This window comes from Elaeis guineensis, chromosome 2, assembly GCF_000442705.2.
Source record: "Elaeis guineensis isolate ETL-2024a chromosome 2, EG11, whole genome shotgun sequence".
Lineage (NCBI taxonomy): Eukaryota > Viridiplantae > Streptophyta > Magnoliopsida > Arecales > Arecaceae > Elaeis > Elaeis guineensis.
Window position 1 is genome coordinate 116,879,076 of NC_025994.2, and position 25,636 is coordinate 116,904,711.

Genomic DNA, 25,636 nt, shown 5'->3' on the forward strand with positions numbered 1-25,636 from the left:
TAGAATTTTAGTAAACTTTCATTATTATTATTTTTTTTTAACTTTTAGTTATTCATATTCTCTTGGACATCCCGTGAACATACCTCTAACAAAAATATTCCTACATTGCGTAAGAACAACTAAGAGAACATATCTATATGCATACCCACGTATACACATACATAATGAGTGGACTAAATTCTGGTCAACCGAACTTTAGACCAGATTCAGTCAATTCTTGATTGAGGGACGGATCCAATACCAATGATCCAAGCGGTTCGATATAATCTACATCTAATTAAACTGCTTATATGCCCAAAATCACATCGTACAATTTAAAGACTCCTAATTTACGTGTTGAGTGCTCAAATGAACAATTAGAATAACACAAAGTAATGCTTGTTATCGATCATTTGATATATAGGCAGAGATTCCTAGCCTATATCTCAGACAATTAAAAATAAATAGTTAAATATTAAAAAATAGCATATATCTTTTGACTATTCGATATAGAAATTTTCAAATTATATAATTTTTTGATATCTAAATAATCTAAAGATTATAGGTCATATTCAATAATTTAGATCACCATTCCCCGTCTCCCCCTTAAATACCATAGCCCTTTTTTTTCTCATGGTATCTTTTGCTTTCTTTCAAAAGATCACCATGAATACGTCTCTCTCAAATATGCTCTCTCCCCAACACCCTTCTCTCAATCCCTTTTTTTTTCCCTTTCTAATACACATTCATCGCCTGTGCAAAATACCATCACATGTCAGGCAAAACCAGGAGGACATAGTTAACAAAGCCTTGACAAAGCTACCAGTACTGCTTGTTGGTTCGCGGGACGGGTTGTTCGGTTATCCGCTCATTATTTTTCCAGATGAATATGAGGGTTGTTCGGTTGTATTTTTTTTTAAATAAAAAATAATAGATAAACTAAGGATGAGAGTGATATGGATAATATTTATCTAGCTCTGAATCAATCTAAATATAAATAAATCTGACTAATGTCCATTCTATCCATATTCATCAAAAAAAAATAAATATAGATATCAATTGAAAACTATCCATTCCGTATTCGAATATCCGAATATACATATAATCCTATATAATTTTATATAATATTTATTAATTTTTTAAAAAAATATATAAATATATAAATATATTATTAACATAATTTCATCTATTTAATAATATTTTTAATTTTATAATTATAAAATTTAATTATCTAAATTATATCTATACTTTCAGTATTCAGATTATATTCATATCCATTTAAAACATATATAGATATAATTTTTTGCATCACAATAATATCCATATTCATATTTATATATCCATATTTATATTCATGAGACAAAATAAATATGAATATAAATACACTAATATCCGATTCGTATCTGATCTAATTTCAACCCTAAAATAAAATAAAATACCCCGAAAGCACCTCCCGAGGTTTGAAACCAGGACTTCCTGGATAGAATGACTATAGCCTGGTTTGCCAATTGTCTATCTAGCGTCATCACAATATCTCCTGCAAAGAAGCAGAATTTTATTATATCCAAAATGGCACGAGTAGAAATCCAGAACACCATGTCATGCCCGCATCCTCTCCAGAGGCTCCATACCAAGCTTCCCAATCCCAAGGGAAGACTGGAAAACGCTTCCATCTTGCTGATCTTAATGACTAACCTGGATAATGTCATGCCTGCAAACAATTGCTGTGACATCAGAGAATTTATGCGATATCCTCAGTTTAAGCACTTCAAAGTAGCCATGCCATGGTTAGTTGTGGAAAGCAAAACACTCCACTGTGAAAAGGGGATGATTAAAAGTTATGATGAGGCTGAAAATTTTCATAAGTGGATTGAAAAAGTTTAACAAACTCGTCTCAGAGGGTGGACTGTCATCTAAAATTTCAAAATTTCATGTTCATGCTACAGGCATTCTGACACTGATTTATCCACTAAATTCCTTGTATTTTTCACTCCCACCTTTGGAAATCCATCGAATGACACACAGTTTGACAGGCACTTACCAATTCATCGAGATGCAAAAAATCCACCCCCCCCAAAAAAGGAAGACAGACAGACTACCACCTGCAAAACAAAAACCATAAGATGGCAAACAAAACATCCTCAAAATTCACTAGAAGATATCCAAAATACTGCATCCACAAGAACAAAACATAACCCAAAATACTGTGTTCATTGGAACAAGACATATCTCAAAATACTAATAAAATGGCTTCGATGATATTAGATAACATCAGGCCAAGTATCAACCACCAAAATGCAATGAATCATGAAGCAGATAGTCCCTCTTCCATTCAGGAAAAAAAAAAAAAACAAATTAGGTCTCATATAATTGTTAGATCTAGCGATGCAACTGCTGAAGTAATTAGGCTAATATGATATACCTCCTGAAACATGGAAGCTTAAATAAGATCATGCCGATGTTCAAATATTTTGCTCAGGATTATATTGAAAATAACATATTTTACTCAGAAAAGAAAAACTCATTTGCAGAATATTCACACGCAATCTAAAAATAAGACCCCTGTATTACACGATTTTTGATACAGAACCCTCCTCCCATCAAAATTCTAAAAGAACTTAGGGAATCCAGCTTCACCATCAGATTACCCACATTGTGGGATGAATGGAACAGCGAGCCATCAATTAGCATCAAAACAGCACAATATAGTATGGTTACTACAACCAGTTTTACTACAAAATCTTCATACAACAACCATACATTCGTATCATTTCCCAGCTTCACTGCTATACAGTATTCTTCTACTATTTTCTCGAACTCTAGGCAGATCTGAGATTATTATGAAAGAAAACCAACAAACACCAACAATTTCGTCAGCCAATATGTCCACTGGTGATTAGAACTTGGATCGTGGTCTCTCACACTGTGAGACAAGTAAGATGGGGCGTCCACTATAGTTCACCCTGAATACTGAAATTATCAGAAATAAGACTCAATACGCCTGTAAGTCTCAAATAAACATCCGTTCCAAAAAACCACTGGTTCTGAAAGCTATTCTTGGACATGTAAATGTGCAGAATACATGGTTGAGCTACCAGCTTTGGCATAACGTGCAGAACACATTGAGCTTTCATTCCATCACATGCCTACATCGGTGGGTCTTTGATGGCACAACAAGATGTAGAACTACTTTCAGGTGATTAAAACTTGGATTGTGGTCTCTCACACTATGATACAAGTAACGTGGGGCATTCACTATAGTATATCCTGAATATTGAAATTATCAGAAATAAGACTCAATATGCCTGTAAGTCTCAAATAAACATCCATTCAGAAAAACCGCCTTGTTCTGAAAGCAACTCTTAGATATGTAAATGTGCACAATACATGATTGAGCCACCAGCTTTGGCATAAGGGGCATACACACATTGGGCTTTCATTCCATCACATGCCTATATCAGTGGGTCTTTGATGGCACAATAATATGTAGAACTACTTTATATAAGATCATTTATGAAGTAGCGCCTATGAAGATCATGTACACATTTTTCTATGAATTAATCAACCTTTGAGCCCAGTTAGACAGTTAAAAAAACCCCGTCTCTGTAAATGAATCGGACATTGTCTCATGAGACCAGAGAGATTAACCTTTCCTTCTACCAACTGTTTCAGCTAGAAGCTACTCCCAACTTGATGACATCTGACCAGCATGGTTTGGGTTAAACACTGAGGGACCCCTTGACTAGCTGTGGCTGCCAACTCCTTAAGGAAGGAGACCACATCATCAGATGAGTTAAGCAGATACCTTGCATTTGACCGCTTCCGACCAACCGCACATGAGAAGTAGTTGTCTCCCTTGAGATCAAGCACTGACGATCCCTCACGCCATGACATGTTCTCTTGAGGAGATCGCCATCCAACCGAGGAGTTGTGATTTGTTGGCATTCTCCTTTCAGATCTTAGAAGAGTCCTTTGACTCCTATGAGTGGAAGTCCTTGAGCTGTTCTTGTAGCTGTTTGGTGGCCTTTCTGCAGGCCTCTTGTCTGGAGATGGCTTGTTACAGTCATTTGACTGCTTATTGCTATCGTTTGATTTTGATCTTGAGGAATTTACAGGTTCAGATGGAAGTTCTGGCTCAAAGAAGGTATAGATGTCCTCATCCTGTACCACATTACCCACATTCCATGAATGAAATTATTCTGAAAGCTTGTGCTTGTCATGTTAATGCTGTTACCAAATAGTAATGGCAGGAAACAACAATATTTTTCATTGGTGTGTGATTTCACTAAGGCTCTATTTGAAGGGTTGAAATTTCAATATCATGATTCTATCTCTTTTCTTGATTCAAACTTCTTTTAATTTTGACCGCTGAGAATATCTTAGGAGTTTCGTTGTAGAAAAAGTTTAGAAATTAAAAATTGAAAGATGATTGGGGAAGAACTAGGAAAATGAAAAATATTACTCAAGAGATATCTAATGCCTGATTTAAGAGATTTTATGAATTTTGAATTCAACAAAACCACTAGTTTTGTAAAGTAATTGTTTGTGATCTCAAAACATCAAATCACAACACATTATGATTTTTTGTTTTTCAAGAATAGCTGTATGTGCTTAGCCAAAAAAAAAAAAAAGAATGGCTATATGCATGCAAAAAAAGAGTTAAAACTTCATGAAGAACCAGCTGTGGCAATAGTTGATGCAGGAGCATCCTTTCGGTCCATATAGTTAACATAAGCCCAACAGTCAAGCTTTTCTATTTTATTTGGTTTAAAAATTGTTTGTCTTATTTATCTATTTAATTTATGTATTTAGATAGGAAAATAACTAGGAGTTACTATCTATGTCACTGTAGCATAAACAGTTTGAGCTACCGCAATCCTAATCTTTTAGGAGTCCAGGAGTCAAATATGTTGTTAATTAGTAGGGTTTCAAGGATATTTTCTTTCTACATTTATAGAAGTCCTAGATGACTTGGACTAAGGGATTGGTAGAGCCTATAAAGAGTCTCGAAGGGCTATTGGGCAAAAAAATATGACGCACTGAATTTTATGAAGGAATGGATAAACCCTTTTGGCTAAGGTTCGATCATCTCCTCATCCCTCTCCCTCATACTTATTCTCCCCTATCTTTCTTATTATACTCTCTTCTTCCTCTTCTATGGGAGCTTTATTATTCCTTGTTCTATTTATGGTTGACTACTGACGTTGCTTAATTTTATATCAGATTTTTGTCACAAAATCTGCATCTCCATATTATGATTTATTTGATTAATATATCAATTTGTGTATTCTATGATCTATATTGATTCCTCTTTTGGTATTTTGATGCATTATACAAACTTTTGTGCACAAAATATTTACTCTAATCTATTTTAAAATCCATAGGAAACCTTTCAATTAATCTCTACATTCCTTGTGTTCTTTTCTCCTACCATCTTCTCACTCAAAAACCCTGGACAGAATTTTTTTGCACTATCATTTGCTGATAAATTCAATTCTATTATTTACTGTCCTATTCTCAGGACTTTGGACAGCAAGCAACAAAATTGCTTTTCACATTAATCTATCCTGTCTCTAGGTCTCCTCTTGCACAATGAAGGCCACCCATAAGCGGTCTTGCATCAATTTGGTACCAGATCGAAGGGTTCTACTTTGCTCTTCCATTCTTCTTCTTGGTCCCTTTCTATACTCCTCATTTCTTTCCCCCCTTTTGTCATGTTATCGAATGTGGATTTGAGTTCCAACATTGATGATCTTCACCAACATGTCAATATTGGCATCTATCAGTAATGATATGATATCAATAAATGCACATTGCAGGCAAGTGCAGCAGTACTAGGAGTTGGAAAACTTCCTGAGATTGGCCCACATATCAAGAGTGCCCATAATTAAGATTTCAACACATGGAAAACCTATCATAGGGGATCCATCATGAAAAGATGCTACAATCGAAGATTTCTTGATTGAAAATGGCGCAAAAGATGTTATTAGGTATCTTGAGAGTAAAAGATCGCATCAATGAAGATCTACATGAAGAGCATCATGGCAAGATTGAGTCATAGCCCCAACTCCTAAAAGCAATGATGGAGATAGGAGCAATATGAAGATCCATTTCTCATTTGTTTGCTGGATTCATCAAGGATTATGATCAATCCAATGATTCACAACTTGCTGGTCATCGACCGGAGAGCATCTTACCAACCAGTTCTGTGCAATGTAAGCACATATGCAGGAGAGTCTTTTGGGTCTATACTTATAGTACTCGGCAAAAAGTCCAACCATCCAAGCTTTTCTATTTTATTTGGTTTAGAAATTGTTTAGGTCTGATTTATCTATTTATTTCTTTAGTAATGATGTATTTAAATAAGAAGATAACAAGGAGTTATTTTATTTCTTTCAGTAACTGATGTATTTTATTTCTCTCTCATACTTATTTCTCCCTATCTTTCTTATTATTCTCCCTTCTTCCTCTTCTATGTCTACTTTATTATTCTATGTTCTATTACTGTTGGTCGTTGATGTAGCTTAATTTTATGTCAGATTTCTGTCAACAAATTCTGCATCTCCATATTATGATTTATTTGATTAATATATCCAAATGTTCATTCTAAAATCTATATTGGCTCCTCTCTTGGTGTTTTGGTGCATTCTACAAATTTCTGCACTCAGTATTTATACGGTAGACCTTTCAATTAAGCCCTTCAATTCCTTGTGTTTCTTTTTCCTACCAGCTCCTCACTTGAAAACCATAAACAGAACTTTTCTTCACTACCATTTGCTGATAAATTCAATTCTATCATCTGCCATCCTGTTCTTAGGACTTTGCAAGCAAGCAATAAACTTCTTTACACCCTAAACTATCCTATCTCAATGGTCCTCTCATGCAATGCAGGCCAACCCCCAGGGATCATACATTTAGGGTAATTCTGAAAGGTAAAACTGACAGGTAACCAGACAAAATGTCATGATTTAGCACAAACAATTGAGCAAGTTGCATGAGAAACAGATTGAAAATCTTTTATAATCATTGAATTACTCAATGCTAACAATAAGTTGTAACAAGTACCAACTGTTCTCTACAAAGATGCATGCATAACAGGAATTATCAGGAGTAAAATATGAAGCTTATTTTTTTCCCTTCCGCTTTTTTTTAAGGGAGAGGTGGGGAAGAACCCCCTAGAAAAATTACCCAGGTCCTAATACTTGGGAAAACGCCTCCCAGGTTTCAAACTCAGAACCTCCTGCATTTGGAGCAGTGCAACCACCATGCTAGTTCCCAGTTGACTAAAGCTACTCATTTATCAGACATAAAAATACTCCAAATTTGTCTAAACATATAGACATGCTTTCATAACAGAGGAAGAAAGACAAGGATGACCTGACTCTGCATTACATGAAAAAGAATTATACCTGACCTCAATAGAGTTGCACGCATGGATATGCCATTTTGACATTAGATAGCTAAAGCTATAGCATAGAACAACGATGTGCAAGACTTAAAGCTGCAGGTGTTAAGCCCTTGAAAGTAATATCAAGCTGAGGAAATCGAAACATTTTGCTTTGGTAATTAAAACTATTTAGCTCCAACATCCTATATGATTTGCTAAGAATTTAGTCTTTAATAAACTAGCAACACAGCGATACCACTCGCAAGTGTCATATTTTATCAACACAGAAATCACACATGGTGGAAACAACAAATAACAATAACTACTACATTTTTTTTCAATATCGTACCTACAGCAGCAAAAAAGTCGAATTTCTGTTTTGGCCTGGGCAAGAAACTAAAGGCTAGTCGGTGAAGTTAATCCTTTCATCCATTGTGACCAGGCAAAATTTAGCTTCTTTATTCTTCAAGTAAATTATGAATTTACCAACTCCAGTATTTAAGCAACAGAGCAATCATTTTCAGCTTGCGAAAGCATCCTAAAAAGGCTAAGGAGCTAATGTGACCAAGTGCAGAAAGGTTTCTAATTTCTGACCAGCCTCAGGCCCATTGTTCCAGGGCTTGTCCAAAGCTGGGCTTGGGCGATGAGCAGGGTGGGGTTTAAAATTGTCTCAAGAGTTTATATAACAAAAAATAAGAATTATTGAAGAAATATAATAAGCATTATTGCATGTTTACTTTCATTTCAATCATCCCTTTTTGTCAAACATGACAATTAATCTTGGAAAATTATTTATGCAATTTACAGTTAAAACATTCTTTTATTTCCTACAGACATTAAATGATTTATGGTCTCATGAGCATAAATGAAGGGACTTTAATGCTAATCCTTTTCTTTTTTCCTAACTTTTTTAGGAAAAAATTATGATGTTATTGTTTTATTGTTTCCTAACCTAACAAAAACAAAATTTCATTGTTAAAAGTTATACAAACAAAGGCACAACTTCATCTACACTGTCATAAGTATCGACTTATCACGAGAAGAATTACCTTTCCAAGAAAGTGACCAATACATAACACGTAATCAATGGGCGTGACCATGCTTTTGCTATGAACTATTTCTCCCAATATACGATCTATTGCAGCACCCTGCATGAATATAACACAGAATTTTTTTAACCGAACAAGCCTTCTCAAGTAAAATATATAAACATCTTTCCCCTAGTGTTTATCTGCATATCAAATCCAAAAACTCAGAAATCAAATGTCTTAGATATTCCTTACCTACTCATTGAGTCTCAGAGATTGGATAACTTTCTAAATTCTAATGCAACATAATTTTGGTTCAGAACTATAAGCATTGCAGAATTTAATTTCAAATATGCTGTAAATATGTCTAGATCATAATCCACAATGAGGTTGCAAAACAGCATCCCTTTCTTTTTGGGTGCTTGCTGTTATTCATCTCTAACAGTACTCAATTTGGATGATCCATCATCTATTTTCAATTGATGGCATTTAGGATTAACTCTCTTTCTCTCTCTCTCTCTCTGCCCCCCGCCGCCCCCACCCCCCACGCTCCCTCCTCCCCCCTTCACACACACATGCCCATGTGTAAAAATCACCCATTACAATACCACAAATATTACGAGTCCTAAATTAACTGAACCGAATGGAAACTAGAGAGGTTGATTCTCATTGAACTCAGATATGATAACCACATTCATTCACCTAAACAAAGCAATGGATGCACTAGATTCATTTTTCTGATTCATCCATAAGAAAGTGCAGCTTAAGATTCTGTATTTGCCTAAGCATTATCATTGCAACACCAACTGCAGGATGATTTGTCAGGGACAAATGGTTGCTGTTCAGGAAATCTAAAATAACACATGAAGGATCAAGAGTGAAGAATGAATAGTTAAAATAGAAGAAACATGCCTGAAACAACTAGTTGAAGAAATTGCAAAAATTCTTTGCAAACAGTTTGCATAAGCATTATCATCACAACACAAACCGCAGGATGATTTTTCAAGGACAAATATTTGCTGTTCAGCAAAATATCAAGTCATACTTAGAAGTTCAAAGATGAATTACGGAAGGGTCATTGAGTAGAAGAAAACATGCCTGAAAGAGCTAATTAAAGAATTGCAAGATGCTTTGCAAACTGTTTGCACTTGATAATGCAACGTTCTATGTGTAATTTGTGTATTATTATTGCATAATAGGTTTGCACATGGGCTGAAAGGGCTCATTAAAGGCTTGCAAGATGCTTTGCAAACTGTTTTCAAATGATAACAATTGTCTATGTCGAATTTATGTACTACTACATAATATGTTTGCACATATAAAAGTACTTTTTTTTGTGTTACTATCTCATAACTTCCACAAACTAGTGACTTGCAACTTATGTGAGGCTCCTTGGCTTCTGATAGTTGCATAACTTTACAAGGAATGCCCAACCAGCCGGTTGAGGGCATACTGAGCAGGATCGATCAAGGACTGGCACGATTTAAGCTATATATTCGGTTTGATCCTCTCCCCAGCTTAGAAGCATTGAGAGCACGAGAGAACAACCCTAGCTCGTGAGCACCATGCCCCCCTCCCGATGGTACCGCCCTCTCGCCAATAGGTCTCTCTCTCTCTCTAGTGCGCGCAGCCATGCGCTTCAGCTTAGAGTTTGCAAAGACAGCCCTCCCCCCCCCTCTCTCTCTCTCTCTCTCTCTCTCTCTCTCTCTCTCGTGTGCACGGCTTAGGGTTAGGCTTTGCTGAGGCAGCCCTCCCTCCTTTTCTTCCTCTCCCCCTCACTTTCCCTCACTCTGAGAAAGAAAACAAACCAGCTCTCACTTTTTTTTTATTTTATTTTTTTTAATTTTGAATTGAAGTCAACAAACCATATGCCAACTTCAGTTCAAAATTTAAAATAAAAAAAGTCTGAAATGGACCAGAATAGCACGATGCAGACCTATATTGTACCGTCCCATCAACCCACTACTACGGATCCCAATAATGGTTCCACGAACCTTGCACTATACTATTGCCCTGTAAAAGTTTATTTCAATTAAGACTTTCAACATTTAGATCTCTAGTTACATAATATACAATGACGTGCCCTCCGGGCTAGATTCGATCAGGTTGCTCCTCAATTGCCTGCAACGATCCTATGGCTAAGTCTCCAACCACATGCATCCATAATAAGAATGTTTATGACTATCTTCCTTTCCTCCTATGGATGCAAACCTCTTTCACCATTTGTGAACTACACTATACAAAATACCCAATCCGTTTTAATTTGATTATATTGTACTCAAAAATTGATATGAGCATTACTCGAGAAGCAAGATCTGATGAGTTGCAATCAAAGAAAAGTACACAATAAATGAAAGGAAGTAGGTACACCCAAAATAGAAAAATATATGTTTTTGCATGATATACAATAGGATCCTTCCACATAAAAGATTGCTTTTAATATATTAGTGCATAAAACAATTCTCCTCAAAATGCAACACATTCTGACAACGCATCAAGATAAACTACTGTGCATCATGTTCAAGATAAAGATCATATATTCTCTCAGCATCACATATTCACGGTGATCATTAGATCCGGTGCAGACAAAAGAGCTACTGGACCAGCACAAGTTACACCAAGAAATATTCTAATCTGACCTTGTGAAAAGGAAAACATATACTGACATACCTTGGTGACTCCAACAGAACGAACCTCGACTGACCGGCTACCTTGGACAACATCAACAGCTGCATTAGAAATCGGGCCTGTCCATAAATGCTGCAGCATATCCCTTGCCTGAAGCCTTCCAAATTCAACATCTGCAACAATAACAATATTATAAGAAAAATGAAATTATGAGCATTCAATGTGCTAGTATAACAATATTTTACTAAAGATCAAAACTATACCTGCATACTTGTAATTCCATACAAGTGATGTCTCACGATGTTCAAAATGAGACCTAGGCGTTCTCTCAGTGAAATACTCAAAAACATGCTGCAAAATTTCAGTTAGTATTACAAATCTAGTTCATCGAAAGGTATCTCCAATGAAAACAAAATCCTGGACAGTGTACACACCTTTACACTGTCAACCCAATCCATATTTAGATGCTCTGGCATTGTTGTCATCCATTCTCCACCTGTAAGGCGCAAAAACATCCCATTTTCTGCTGCCAGCCACATACTGTACTCTCCAAAATTCTGGAAAAAGCACAAGATAGTTAGCACTAAAATAATTGTTGGAAAATATAAAAATATATTTCTGAAATTGTACATCGTCTAGGACACTTCTGTCGCTTCCACTGAGAACAACAACAGTTGTCTGTTTATCATTACAAAGAATTGTCAAAGGGACTTTCAAATCTGGGTGCAATTTAAGCTCCATCTCTTTGATTTGGTCTCCACCTCTTCTTCCACAAGATTCAATTGGTTCTGTCAATGTTGCATTGAAGCCCTACAATTTGGCAGTATATGCATACATCAAAAAAAGGAAAAATAAAGTAAAATGTACATCATACAAGAACTTCAAGACAAGTCATTATTCCACAATATATTCTGTAAAAACTTAAGTAAACCAGAAATTGAATCAGCAATCTTGATAGGCTCAATTCAGGATTTAGAGGAAATAGAAAATAGCAAACAGATGATTTATTATTGACATAAAAAGGGGGAAAAGACTTCTTAAACCTTAGTTATTTAGAATCAATTGTCAACAATGAAACTTTAGGGACTGCAGACAAAGGAACAGAATTTTTAGAGTCAACCAAAGGTTTATTAACAGGTAAGTTTAAAGTCAAGAGATGTTCCCTCACCATTCAATCTGTATATAGTACCAAAACTAGCATCTGAGGTGATAAGGAAGCATGTGCACCCACCTCTTCCATTAATACAACCTAGATGGTTATCAGACAGTGGTACAGGCAGTATAGATTGCCAAAATATTGTTGCTTTAGCTAAAATGGACCTGTTCTAATAAAAGGAAAGAGTAGGGCCAAAGCAGGGAGGATAAAAAGGATGGTACTCATCTAAAGTGCTGTGCAAGTAACAGTCACAAATTGAGGCAGTAAAATTTAATGAAGTGTCAGCAGACCAGCTTTATTGTATATTTTCAGAATGTTGGGTAGTAGCAACAATTGTTTAAATTATATTTTATTATATTATATTATTGTTATATTTATACATATGCAGGAAGTCTAGATGTAGAGCAGCAGAGCCAAAGACAAACACCTTAGTGAAAGGTTAAGAACCATAAGAGGGTTAAAAGGAAAAAATAATGGTGGGACTTTAGACAGTTAAAGATGAGCATCACAGGCCAAAGATGCAGACAGAGAGAAAGAATAAGGGCTTGTTTTTGATTTTTCCCAAGAAAAGGAAAGGAGGTAGTACAACATCCTCATGGGATGTCACTTATTGTTTAGTTAAAGTTAATGTGTTCAAGCACTTCTTACCGGTTAAGTTCTTCATCAAATCCCATATCCTACATCATTTCTTGTTCAACATAAATAAATGCCTTACATCAAGTTCAAGATAAGCATCTCTTGTTCTTAATGTATCTGACATCTTGGCATACGAACTGTTGCATGATTAGCTTCATAGTTTAACCACCTCTGTTATATCAGTCAGACTAGTTATCTCCTAAAACCTATCATATTTCCAAGTTAAAAACCTTATGTCTAACCATAATGCTCCCAGACGCATAACCATGATCAAGGATAGCTCATTAAAAAGCTACAATAATTTTTCCACAGCTCCACTAAATGCTCAAATTTTAGCCTATGATTTTAGTAGAACCTCTTTTTGTTGAAGGCACACCGCAGCACCAAAACTTATTTCATGAATGAAACTAAAAATTAACTCAATTCAAGCTTGAAGAGCATGTATACGTTTTGGGCAAGTCATGTCTAAGTGCACTCCAAAAGTGCACAATGGAGTGCTGCTTGTAGGGCTCTCAACAAATTCCTTCTAGTGTTGTAGTACAAATGCATGTTTAAGCATTAACACACACCCATGACACAAACAATATCAGCCTTGGTCCAACCTTGACATAAGTTGTGGAATAAACATACGGACAGAATGCAACATGCATTTGGCATAGGCTCATAATTCTCAATACCAACATTTGATCCCCACACAAACTCGGGCTAGAGCTCAATCGACCCCAAGTTCACTTAGTTCCCGCATATTTGCAGCATTCTTAAGAAAGCTTTGCATATTTGACACAAGGTCAAAAAGTCCACAAATCCAACTCATAAAAAGGGTCCACTATGTGCAAGGAATTTCTATTGCAATGTCAAATACAGAGCTCAAGACTACAGGATACATGATTCTGGCCCTTGCACAAATAGCAAGGTCAATCAGCATAAGAGCAGTCCACACACAAGCAGAATGTGAGCCTGGAGTTCAAGCTGACATACATAGGCATAGGGTCCTCTTAAATGCAGAAAGGTAGAGACCGCACACATGGCACAAAAAGCATTGCTTCATTTCAAGCCATGAGAATTGAAATGGTAGGATGCACTGATTTTGTTTCTGACATAGCATTGATGATTTAGGACATACCAATTCGTGGGCTGAGTGTTGGTTCATAGGCATAGCGCCCACATATACAAGTTTGAGTTTATTATCCTAATTGCTCAGCCCTAGCACAGATCATTGAGTCTTTCTTTCAAGGTGTGCAGAAGCTCCTGAAGAAAGGGGAGTTTTAATTATATAGATTCTAACACCTACAGAGTTTAGGCTAAAAATTTTAGCTTTTCACCCCAGAGCAATGGAATTGAGATCGACATCTCATAGTTGGTTGCATATCCTACAAATATGAATCCCTACAGTGAGGAACATGCACAGGTGGATGAGATGTGAAAAAAGGGTTATACGCCCCTTCAATCTCCATGTTATTTAAACTTTTCATATTGTAAATATGTTGACTTCCAGTGGAACAATAGATTATTCTTCATCTTCCACAGATATTTCGATCAATGATTTTGCATATGCTAGAGAAGCACTTGTTATCGAACCATAGGGACAACTCAAGCTAAAACTACTAATGGGCCAATCTTGGCCAAATCCATCTTCAGCAGTACCAGTCCCATATTGCTGGACATGAGCAAGTCTGGCTTCAGCCCATATTGACCCAACCAGAAAGGCAATCAACTTATTAAATTCAAGGCATGGTTCATGGAGTTTGGGAACTACATGTGGCCAAAGTCTGGTAACAAATGAGAGGGTGATTAGCTAAAACCCAGTGATCCAATGATGCCACAAGGCACAAAACACAGGCAATGTCATAGAAAATGTGGTTCTGTAACATGGAGAGGGCATTAGTAATAAGCACTGCCGAGGTTGTAGCAATTGAAGAGAATAAAGGAGGGGAGATGAACAGGCATGTGGAGACATGAGAGAAGGATGATGAGAGGACAGGCAACAAGAGGAGAGAGGAGAAATGGAGATAAGAAGAGGAGAGAAGATGAGACATGAGAGTGTGGAAGATGTACAGTGAAGAGATGATTCATAAATCTGTATTTGACTCGATTGGGAAGGAAACGCCGATGCAGGAGAGGAAAGTTGGGCTAGTTCCTATAGCCTCGTTTCAATTCAGGACTTTTCATTAACATACAGCCCAGCCAAGAGTGACCAAAGGTCAACACAATGGGTGTTAGTCCTACTCAGGCCTCCTTCCAGTGCCAGGACAAAATATGTTGTGCACCAGTGTAAAACACTCAGCAAACCCTTGCTGCCTGGACAAATTTAGGAGAACTTGTATACCAAGATAAGTTGATCTGTCGTGTCTAGCCATTCAAACTTGCAAGTGTGCTGGTTGTGGATTAGTTCTTTAGTCAATAGTTGTTTAGAGATCAAAAAACAGGTTGATGAATCTGATCTTTATGCATCTGTAATCTTGTTCTGCAAACAGCTAGCTTCAAAAATAATCAGAATTGCTTCTGTTCAGCTTCAAAAAATGGATTGAGAGAATAATAGATCGTTAGCACGTGAAAGTCGAAACACTTGCAACATAGAGAATTAAGTAAAATCATATCCCATAAAATGCACATGCTAATATTTTTAAAAATATAATGCACTTTTTGAGTGTCCCATGTACACTGCCTAGGCTAGACAAAGTAAATAATCACTCCTCATTCTTTGTTAACAAGTTCTGCAGTGTTTACATATCTGTCAACACTGACAATAACAATTATGATGATTATATATTGTTAAGTATTTCTGGAAAATAATCATTTCTCAAAGTAAGTTATCCAACTGCAGGATGTGCTATGGAACATTTCCAGGTTACATCATTCAATTGTTTAGCAATCCATACTGGACAGTGACAGTTGATATACATTATACAACATAGTTAGAAATTGCAAATAAATTGGATTTTCCTGCTAGTATGAAAAGTTGCTAACCATCCGTGCTCTTAGTGTGTGCCAGTACAAGTTCAATTTACTTCTCTAAAGATCTGATTATATAGAAAGATATGAAAAAAGAAACATAGCAGAAAGAGGCAAAAAATTTTAATAATCAACAATTGAACCTGTAGTATCCCCATCTCACTCAAACATGATGATGAAAATGATAGAAAGGAAATACAGCCCATGAAGCTATCATCATTCAAATAAATAAAATGTAACATTACGAGTAGAATACCAAGATGAGCAATCGATTCTTGGACTGCAAATATCGTTCCATTGCTATCTGGGTAGGAAGTAGAGGTGGAACTTGTCTTGTTCTAAGTTGAGCTTCAACAACTGTATCATTTAGTTCACTGAAGAGAAAAATGAAATGGCAAGAGTAATTTCAAAATGAACCATAAGACAAAGGGTATGTTCCAATACAGAATTTGTAAAAACATAAGCATGTTCTTCAGAAAAGATAGAAGTGAAATTCATTCATAGGACAAGTTGAATCTACCAATAAGCACTACATCAATCAACAAAGCATATATAAGCCCATGGTAGGATCACAAGTGACCAAATTAATGTTCTGCAACACAACAGGTCAATTGCCAATACAAGTTGATATTTATAACCAGTTAATACTTTGTTGTAATACATTGTAAGTTTGTAACAACGTTTAAATAATTAAAAACAGTTTAAAAAGAAAAGGCAAAAATAAATTAAACAGAAGACAAGCCAAGAGTGGATCTGATGAAGTCTTCTAAGTCAGTTTTAGAGACGAGAGGATGATTATTATATTTTCATCTACTAAAACAGAGTCAATGGCAACTTGAGGTTTGAAAAAAATCACTTAAAAAAAGTCATGCAAAACCAACAAAACATTATAGTATATACTGCAACCAAAAATAGTTCACAAAACATCACCCACTACACATACAGAAACTAACGTTGTAGTACTAGTTGATAGGGATTCAGATCCCAGCAGGACATTCTATGGGACACCAGGACGAAGTACCATCCCACGTGTTGGGACAGACCATCCTGCTAGCATTCCAACATCCCGATTGAGATGCCTTGAGACATCCTCTGTCCCAAATATCGGAATGGGACGGGATGGCGATGCGTCCCATTCCATGGGAAAACCTGGACAGCTCCGTCCCACAGGATTTAAAACCTTGCTAGTTGACTTTGTACCATGTTAGATGCAACATGTTAGTTTAATGTTGGAACAACATGATGGACAAACAGTATGACATAGTTCTTCTACCTGGGATGAGCTAACATGCAACATGTGATGTGCATTTTGTGGTTGGCTTGCTTTGTATAATTGGCTTGTTCATAGCTTTATGCATGCAAGTAGGTTTCTCCATGACACCTCTCATTGTTATTTAGAAAGTAAATGATTTCTTACAATTGTACCTTAGAACCTGGTTTCTTTCTTTCATCTAATATAACGCAATTTTATGTTAATGAGTGTGTTTTGGCATCTTTAGATAGTACATAGAGGACATCGGAGCATGCTTAACAGCAATAAAAATACTATATAGAGAACCTCAGAGGATGCTTAACAGCAATAAAACATACATTGTTAGCATCACTTAAAATGCCTAATTTGTTTAGATGGACAAAAATCATGTTAGAGAATTTAACATGTCTACTTACATCAAGGAAGTAATTATAAATAGCCCAAATGGAAAATTATGCGGCTGCATGGAACACACAGATTCGGATCCTAATTACACAACATCAGCTGATTGGATGTAACAGGTTACAATTGGTGCAAATCTAGCATTGGCCTTTCATATCCTTCTTCAAAGCATCCATCAGCAACTGGTACCATGAATAATATCTTGTTCCAGAAGTTCAACAGTTTTAGGCCTTGGCAAAAGTGCGCACGTTAATTGCATAATCTGTTTGATGGAGTAGAGCATATTTTGATAAAATGAAGGATGATGCTTGTTTCTCTCCTATTCAAGCCAACAAGCATATTATTCTTTTCTTATCTCATTTCAACAGTATTGAATGGAAAATGTTAGTAGTAGTCTTATTTGTGTTTCTTGAGCTTCACTAGATCAACACAAGCAATGAAGTCAGTTAGAACTGAAGTCAGTTAGAACCATCAAATAGTGCAAAGGATGTTAGCACGTCATCATAGTGGCATGGCAGGCATGCTAATGTAAATGGGCTCATTTTGCTATCAAACAGAAGAAAAATATATGATCACTCTCCCATGCATGCTTACCGCCACATACAACAATGATGCCCCACTTTTCCCATAAAGTGATTACCTTTAGATATGTCAAGCAATTAGAAAGAATGCACCCATCTTATCATAGGCATAAACCATGCACACTCTTTAAAAGAAGATCAGTTGCAAAGCGCAATTTAAGAAACTGCCGGATCCTTACCTTACAAAAGTTTCTGCCCAATCTTGGGCAGTGTGTGTAGTCACATGCGCAAAGTTGTGTCTATGCCGCTTTTCTCTCTCGTCAGCAGGCATATTCAATGCATACCCTATCGAGGCAGCAACTTCTGTGATGTTCCAAGGATTTACCAGGAGGGCACCAGCTCCTAGAGATTGGGCTGCCCCTGCAAACTATATATCAAACCCACTAAAATAAGGCTTAAGCCAACCTCAAAAACAATGCCAACAAATATGAAAATATGGAAAGCGGAAACACACAGAAGGAGAGATTTAGATTATCAAAGTCTTATTAGTCCACTGAGAATAGTGAATACAGGTGATACAATATGACACTGGAATAAACATCCATGAAACTGTGCACTGACAATAATAAGAGTTACCAGAATTTTAAAGATGAATGAACAAAAGACAGGTTATCAATTGTCAAATATCATTTCTCATCATCTATCCACGGTAATGCAAAGCTAGATAACAAAACTTTAACACCATAATGAGACAGAATGAAGTCATAGCATTTTCTATTGTATAGAAGTATATTACTATTATAGGTGTTTCTTTCAACAACTTCAGCAATTAAACTGCAAAGTTTACATAGTTTTATTTTCTATTGACATGTGCCAAGAAGTGTGCATTGCTGTGGAAACAGATGTTTTTCTCCCATTAAATTCAAGATAGCCAAAATTTATATTAAACAGCAAGACATGGCAATTAGAAAATACCTACTAAGTTGAAATTAATGAATTCCAAGTCATTGTTGCATTAGCTGGCTGTAGTCAATAAATCTGATATGTTGCATATAATAAAACGTGAAGCTTTTAAGCACAACAGGTAGTTTCCAAACATGATGGCATAAATCTAGATGTAAGAAAAGAAGCATCACATTAACTCTTTGAAAAAGACAATCCAATCATTTTGAATAAGATGCTTTCAGGAGAAACACATTCCCAGCCACCATTATTATGAAATGCAGACAAAAATATATTTATAAGAAAAATTCTCATCGCACGATGCCCCACAAAACAGCAGAGCCTCTTGCTATCCAAAACAGCATTCATACAGATCTTTGAAAATTGTGACCAGAATGTGGAAAAAGAATAAGCTCAGTTTATGCAAAGAAAAATAAAGCAAATGCAGATGGATGAAGTCGTCGATACATACTTCACTTAATATAAGAACGCCTTTCTTTTCACCCTGGCATGCCACAAACTCATAGCTTACAAGATTCATCCCATCTCTCAGTGATGTTACAAGTGCCACATCTACAAAAATATATAATGGGGGAAAATGAATACAATTGAGAAAGCAAGCGAAAACAGCACCCTAGAACACAAACCAAACAAAACTATAACTAGCAACATTAATGTCTAGAAAGTTGAAGTGTAAGTTAAAGGCCAAAAACATAATCACATATTCTGTTCCCTAATGGTTCAGTTGTCGTAGTGTCAACTGCAGTAAGTTTCAAGACACAATAGAAAGAGATTTTGCTCACATACCATATAATTATGTCCTACCTATCAATACAACTTGCACAAAAAGGTGTACCATAACTGCTACTTACTGGATTTCTTTCTCCCTATATGGCCACAGCCTAGTTTATCTATCTTATGAACAAATATATATTGCATTCTACAAAACTTTATTTATCTACAGATAGTGCCTGGGAGTGTAGGATCAATCAACTTGTTGACTTAAAGCAAAATGACTGCTTGGTTAGATATCAGATATTGAAACAAATAAAACAAATGTTAAACAACTATATTAGCAAATCATGGTCACTAATAATGTTTTGGAAAGATGCAACCTAACTGACCAGGTGAGTACAAAATTAGCACAGTGCAAAATATCCACAACAAGAAACAGGTATAAATGGTAAGGCAACCATCAAATAACACCATGTTATCCTAGATATAAATAAATAAAATGCAAGTAACAAGTTATCATATGAAGCCAGAGCTTTACATTCCATGATGTAATATAGAAGTAAATGTGTCATCCTTAAATTTTACTATCATTATGAAAGCCAAACATTGCTGCAACTATATTGGATAAACTTCTCCATATGTTCACTCTCCTGAAGTGATATAGAGATTTTCAGTTTTGTGCTGATTTCAATTTTCTCTGAAGCAGGGTGAATGTGGTCATCTTATGGCTGGTAACCACACTATGCACAAAGGTGACCGAAGCCAATGTGAGAGTCAGGTGATTACCACATGCGATTGCTTGGGCAATAAGTTAGGGAATAAAATGAAAAAAGAGTTGCCTAGTTATGAATTGCCAATACCACTTGTGGGAAAAATGTAGGACAAGTTTGAGCAGCAGACTTGTTCTATTCCTTTGAAACTTTTCAATCCCTTTCCTTTTCTTCTTTCTTCCAGCTTCTTTCCTTATCTTCAACTTCATCACTATCATTTTTCACCAAAATATCTTGTTTGGTGAAAATATAACCCATGCGTGGATCTAACGACAAATTGACAACTGCAAAACTTCTTCCCCTGCTAATATGCCCTTTCTTTTATCATCATTCTGCTGTTATTAGGAGTGTTTATTTATCATCAAAGTTTCTTCCTTCCAATCTCTTCATTTTTCTTCTCTTCCTTGTACTTGCTCTTTCATCCTTCTACTCTTCTTGTCTTTATTCCCCAATATATCCTCTCTATTGTGCACAGGATCTGTGCATAAATTTCCCTGGAGATCCTTCAAATTAAACCATTAAATAAGCAAAAAATTTTCCCACCTAATGTCAATAACAAACAAAAGCATATTTCTTGGAAATCCTAGCTTCTTTTCCTATTTTCTCGGACGTCTCTAAATGACAACCAGAAAACAAACCTTTAAGAAACAAAGCCTTGGGTATTTTTTTCCCATGAAATACCATTATAAAGACTACAATAATGAAAACAGCATTATGTCTATCCTAAACATCAGGAGTTCAGGACATTTAATTCTTAAACAGATGGCAAACAAATTCATTGATGAAAAGTTTAATTTCCTTTATGCACAAAGGTCCTATTTGGCATCATTTTTGTGTTTTTGTTTCTCTACAGATTAGTAAAATACCAGATGGATATTATTAATGTTGGAGATGCTGCACAAAACTTCTGCCATACATAGCTCTTATTTTCACTCTTTTCCTGAAAATAATAAATCTTTGCTTTCAAAAGCTCTAAAGCTTTTACTAAAATTTTCAAAAACAAAGAATTCCATCTTACACATTGCTCAGACTACATTTTTCTTCTAGAGTTTTTGAAAACAAAACAATACCAAACATCCCTAAAACTTCTTAAAGTGTATATGCCATACGATCCTAGAATACTAGCATCCATTCACCTCCACATCAAATCCTAATGTCCATCATCTCTTATTTATGATACCTGAGCCTTGAGGTGAACCTGATATCAGAGCTTCAATATGCTCATGGCAAAGCATAGATTTGAGTAATTACTCAGGTCTTGTGAATGAACTACAATTGACGCGAGTCAACAAAAGAAGTTTCAAAACAGCATATATAAGATAATAGGTTAAATGATTGAGCTACGCACTGTCATTTTACATTTTTAAAAAATGGATAATTTACCCAATCCTAGTTGTTAACCGATCAAGTGAATCAAACCGATGGAAATCCAGTCATGACATATCTTTGGTGAATAGAGACATGTTCTTTAGAAACTATAAGCCGAAGACCTTATCATCAGAGATCCACAAGTAAATGATCCTATGAATCAAGGCCCACTAGTTGAAATCTATAGCTAGAGATCTTAGAATTGGATATTGACATCCAGGAACATGTTTCAACAGAAAATCCAATCTTTGAAAATTGCCATGTGATAAGCAAGAGCAATAGACTCTTGTGAAGGAATAAAAAGAGATAAAGTATCGGTTAGAATCAAGGATTTAAAAGTACCAATGGACAAAATGGCATGGTGCAGGTACACATGCCAACATTACACCAATATAAGAAAAATAAAAATTGACTTGACATCCTTTCCAATAAAAAAATATTTTAAAAAATAATGGGTGCCTTGCCACCTCGGGTATCAGCAGCCTGGCATGGTATGTGCAGGCCAGCATAGACCAGAACTTGAAAGTTGAAAACTTCATTAGGGTCAAAGTTCAAGGAGTACGATGAAACTACTACGTATAATATCAACTATAAATGAGGATATACATATAGGTGGCCATGTCACAAGAACCATAATTAATTTTTCTACAGCCTAGAGAATCTGAAAGGATTATTTATAACCTCAGGCCGACAACAGAATGGGATATCAATCATTTCTCTCTTCATCAATCATACTACATGGATGAGGTTCCAACTTGAGAATTTCAGAGTTATGATTGCAATAATCATGCACAAATTATATGTATCATGGTTTTTGCATTTTAGTTATACGACTTAAAAATTTTTAAAGCTGACAACACTTTATAGTAACTACGATTGTAAAAAATTAAACAAATATATTCAATTAAAATATATTTCATGGTCATAGGGTGGGACTCAAAGATGATAGCTAATGAATGGATAACCATTGTGAATTTTCTTCAACAGAAGCCAAATTCATCTTCCACTTAAAATATTCATTGAATTATTAGACATACAAACCGAGAAAGGAAAGGAGATGATGAATTTTAAGGGGAAAGAATAATTACCAGTGACAGCATACAAGGCACATAATGCATGAAAGTCAAGAGAACGGTCCTGTACCAAAGAGAAATTTCATAAGAAAACATGATACCTCACTTACAAACACACATAGAGAGAGTAAGACCAATAGGTATATAAACAAATCAAGATGAGATTATATGAGGCATATAATACATTAACAGTAGAAAAATATGAATAACCGACAAGCATATATTACTTTCAAATGATTGAACTGCTTAAGAACAACTCAAGGTACTTTAAAATAAAAACTACTAACCTGAACAACTATCCCAAAAACTAACATGCTCTCGTTGACTGCACACATTGGCATATGAGCAATCTAAAAATTTAATTGAAGTTTCAATATTGAGCTGATTGGGACACTAAGTTGTTCCCCCATTCATCAATTCTTGCTTATCTCCAAGGGTTAAAATGATGGTATAACTGGTCAATATGGCATATACACACCATGCAACAGCTTACAGCACATAGCACTGGCTAGGTACTAACTGCATGAAAATGTTTTGCACACACAGGTGCCAGCATGTGTTGAGCACTCGCACAACATTGCACATAATCTTCCAGTGCAAAGTTGGCACAACAATGCCACATGATACCTCAATAGTTGCTAGCACTCTCAATGTAAGGATGGAGAGAATTGGTTCACCCAATACTTGTTATTTTCTTACAGGAGAAATAAGTTCCTATTCTCAAAGCAATAACTATTATAACATGGTGTCTTGGCCACACTATATGTGAAATATCAATCCTCCCAGCAAACAAAAGCATAAAATAGATGAATGGAACTGCTTATCCACAATAAAAGAAATCGTAGTCATGTCATGCTTAGAACTGCTAATACCCCCAAGTGGGCTCACATATTTGAAATGAGAATGTTGCATCAGTCCTCTAAACTTGAAGGGGAAACCAAGGCTGGGGAAAGACAAGCCTGAGGGCAGCAACTGTGTAGAAAAGTTAAAAAAGACAGCAGAAAATTATGAGTGCAATTGGGAAATGGTTGTGATGAAGGACCCACATATTTAGTCAAAGTTAGATGGAGAGATGTCATGAAAAATGTTGATGAGTTAGAAAGGGAATGGAGGAAGGCAGCAGCACTACATAGAATTGGGAAAATTTAACTACAAAAGCCATCTTTGCGTTTCAAGAGCTTTAAACATTAATATGGATCTTAGTAAGCAATAAAGTTTAATACAATAGACGAAACATGTGCTCATCTTGTGCAGGTTAGTCAAAATAGCAACAGAAATGGTTTTACCATTGTATGCTATCTTTGCAGCAGTATGCCTTCTCAGCGTTACTGAATGAAATTGTTAGACAACAAACATAGAACAAATGATGGACAAACAATGGACTGAAAATCTGGGATGACGTGTCGCATACAAGGAGACTAATGTTGATGCCTTCTATGAAATTTTAGAACTAAAATGCACATCAAAGTTATGTACCTTACATAGATACCACTCAAACAACCAGTTGTTTACCTTTTCTCCAATGCCTTGTCATGTTATCCCACATCTAACTTTCTGTAGAAGAAACAAATCCTGCTGAATTGACATGATGGATTCTTAAGCATATATGACCTTTGAGAAATGTTCCTAAATCTCCTATCTCCATTCTCCTCTCTCTCCTCTGACCAGTCCTTCCTATATTTCCCCTCTCCCACCAAATCTGTCAGATTGTCATTGCATTGTTCGGCGAACAAAGGCATCATGTTAATGGTTTCATAAGAAATGTTGTTAGTTGATGACCTAAATAGTAAGAAACTTACCAGAAATTAACCCAATAAGAGATCAATAAGTCTCAGTCTCTCTACAAAGAAAATAAAATAGAATAATGGTAAAGATAAAGACATTTGCAGCCTTCAGCTACAGTATTAAGCAACTGCAACAAAATTTAGCATGTATAAATGGAAAAAAAAAACCTGCAAAAATTCAGGCTGTACTGCATTAAAAGAAAATATAATTCAGATTGAAGAAATCTTTAACTAAAGAGTAATTCAATGATGAGAACTGAATCTATTGAATATCAATTCCCACAAAACAAAAATTAAGATACCTTCAATGTTTCAAGACAAAGAAAGCTATAACAACAGTGCTATCTACAAACCAGATGGTGTATGGGAACAGCAGTTAGTGTCCCAAAGCGGCCATTTATCCGTCCAACAATTTCATGAACCTGGCTGGTAAGCTTCTGATCTGGTTAACAGAAAAGAGATATTAGCAGTTAAACGTGTAGTCCACTAGAAAGGTAGATCATCCTGACTAAGTACACTCAGCATTCAACAAGAGCATAAAGTTAGCAATGATCAAATGTTTAAGATGATTTTATCATATAAATGTTTTTGATTACTCAACTAAATGGGAAGAAAAGCCATTTATGCAAGTTATAAAAATGCACGTTTATCTTAGCATGAACTTCTTACAACTTACCCTTATAAACTGATGCCATAAGAATGAAAAGAAATGCAGTGCAGAAGTACCATTTGTTATCATTCATTTGCAAGAACCTAATAAAATGCCCAAAGTTATCTGATGTAACAAAAATTCAGGGCTGAGTAGGTATCCATATATTTCACTAAGATGAACATGGCATAATGCAATGCACAGATTCTTTCACAATCATAAACAAGAGAAAGAAGAAATTATACAAAATGAATAAGCCAGGCATGAACATGAAATGCAACCTGATGAAGGGTAACTGCAATTGCAGCTCATTATTGCAACCATCAACCAAGAATTCAAGTCTTGGTTTTGGGCCCCATATGGGTGCCTTACCA

The 25,636-nt window shown here is 35.8% G+C and overlaps 1 protein-coding gene across 1 annotated transcript in view; it reads right to left on the minus strand.

The window, feature by feature from the left end:
* Positions 1–2,640: 2,640 nt before the first annotated feature.
* Positions 2,641–25,636, minus strand: part of LOC105041111 (alpha,alpha-trehalose-phosphate synthase [UDP-forming] 1) — a 33,012-nt gene continuing 10,016 nt past the window's right edge. The window contains 12 exon segments of the mRNA XM_010917935.4: positions 2,641–3,711; positions 3,714–4,140; positions 8,416–8,514; positions 11,065–11,195; positions 11,286–11,373; positions 11,457–11,579; positions 11,653–11,832; positions 16,023–16,140; positions 18,181–18,368; positions 19,356–19,456; positions 22,845–22,893; positions 24,967–25,055. Coding sequence (XP_010916237.2) covers positions 3,659–3,711; positions 3,714–4,140; positions 8,416–8,514; positions 11,065–11,195; positions 11,286–11,373; positions 11,457–11,579; positions 11,653–11,832; positions 16,023–16,140; positions 18,181–18,368; positions 19,356–19,456; positions 22,845–22,893; positions 24,967–25,055 — 1,646 coding nt within the window. The 3' untranslated portion in view covers positions 2,641–3,658.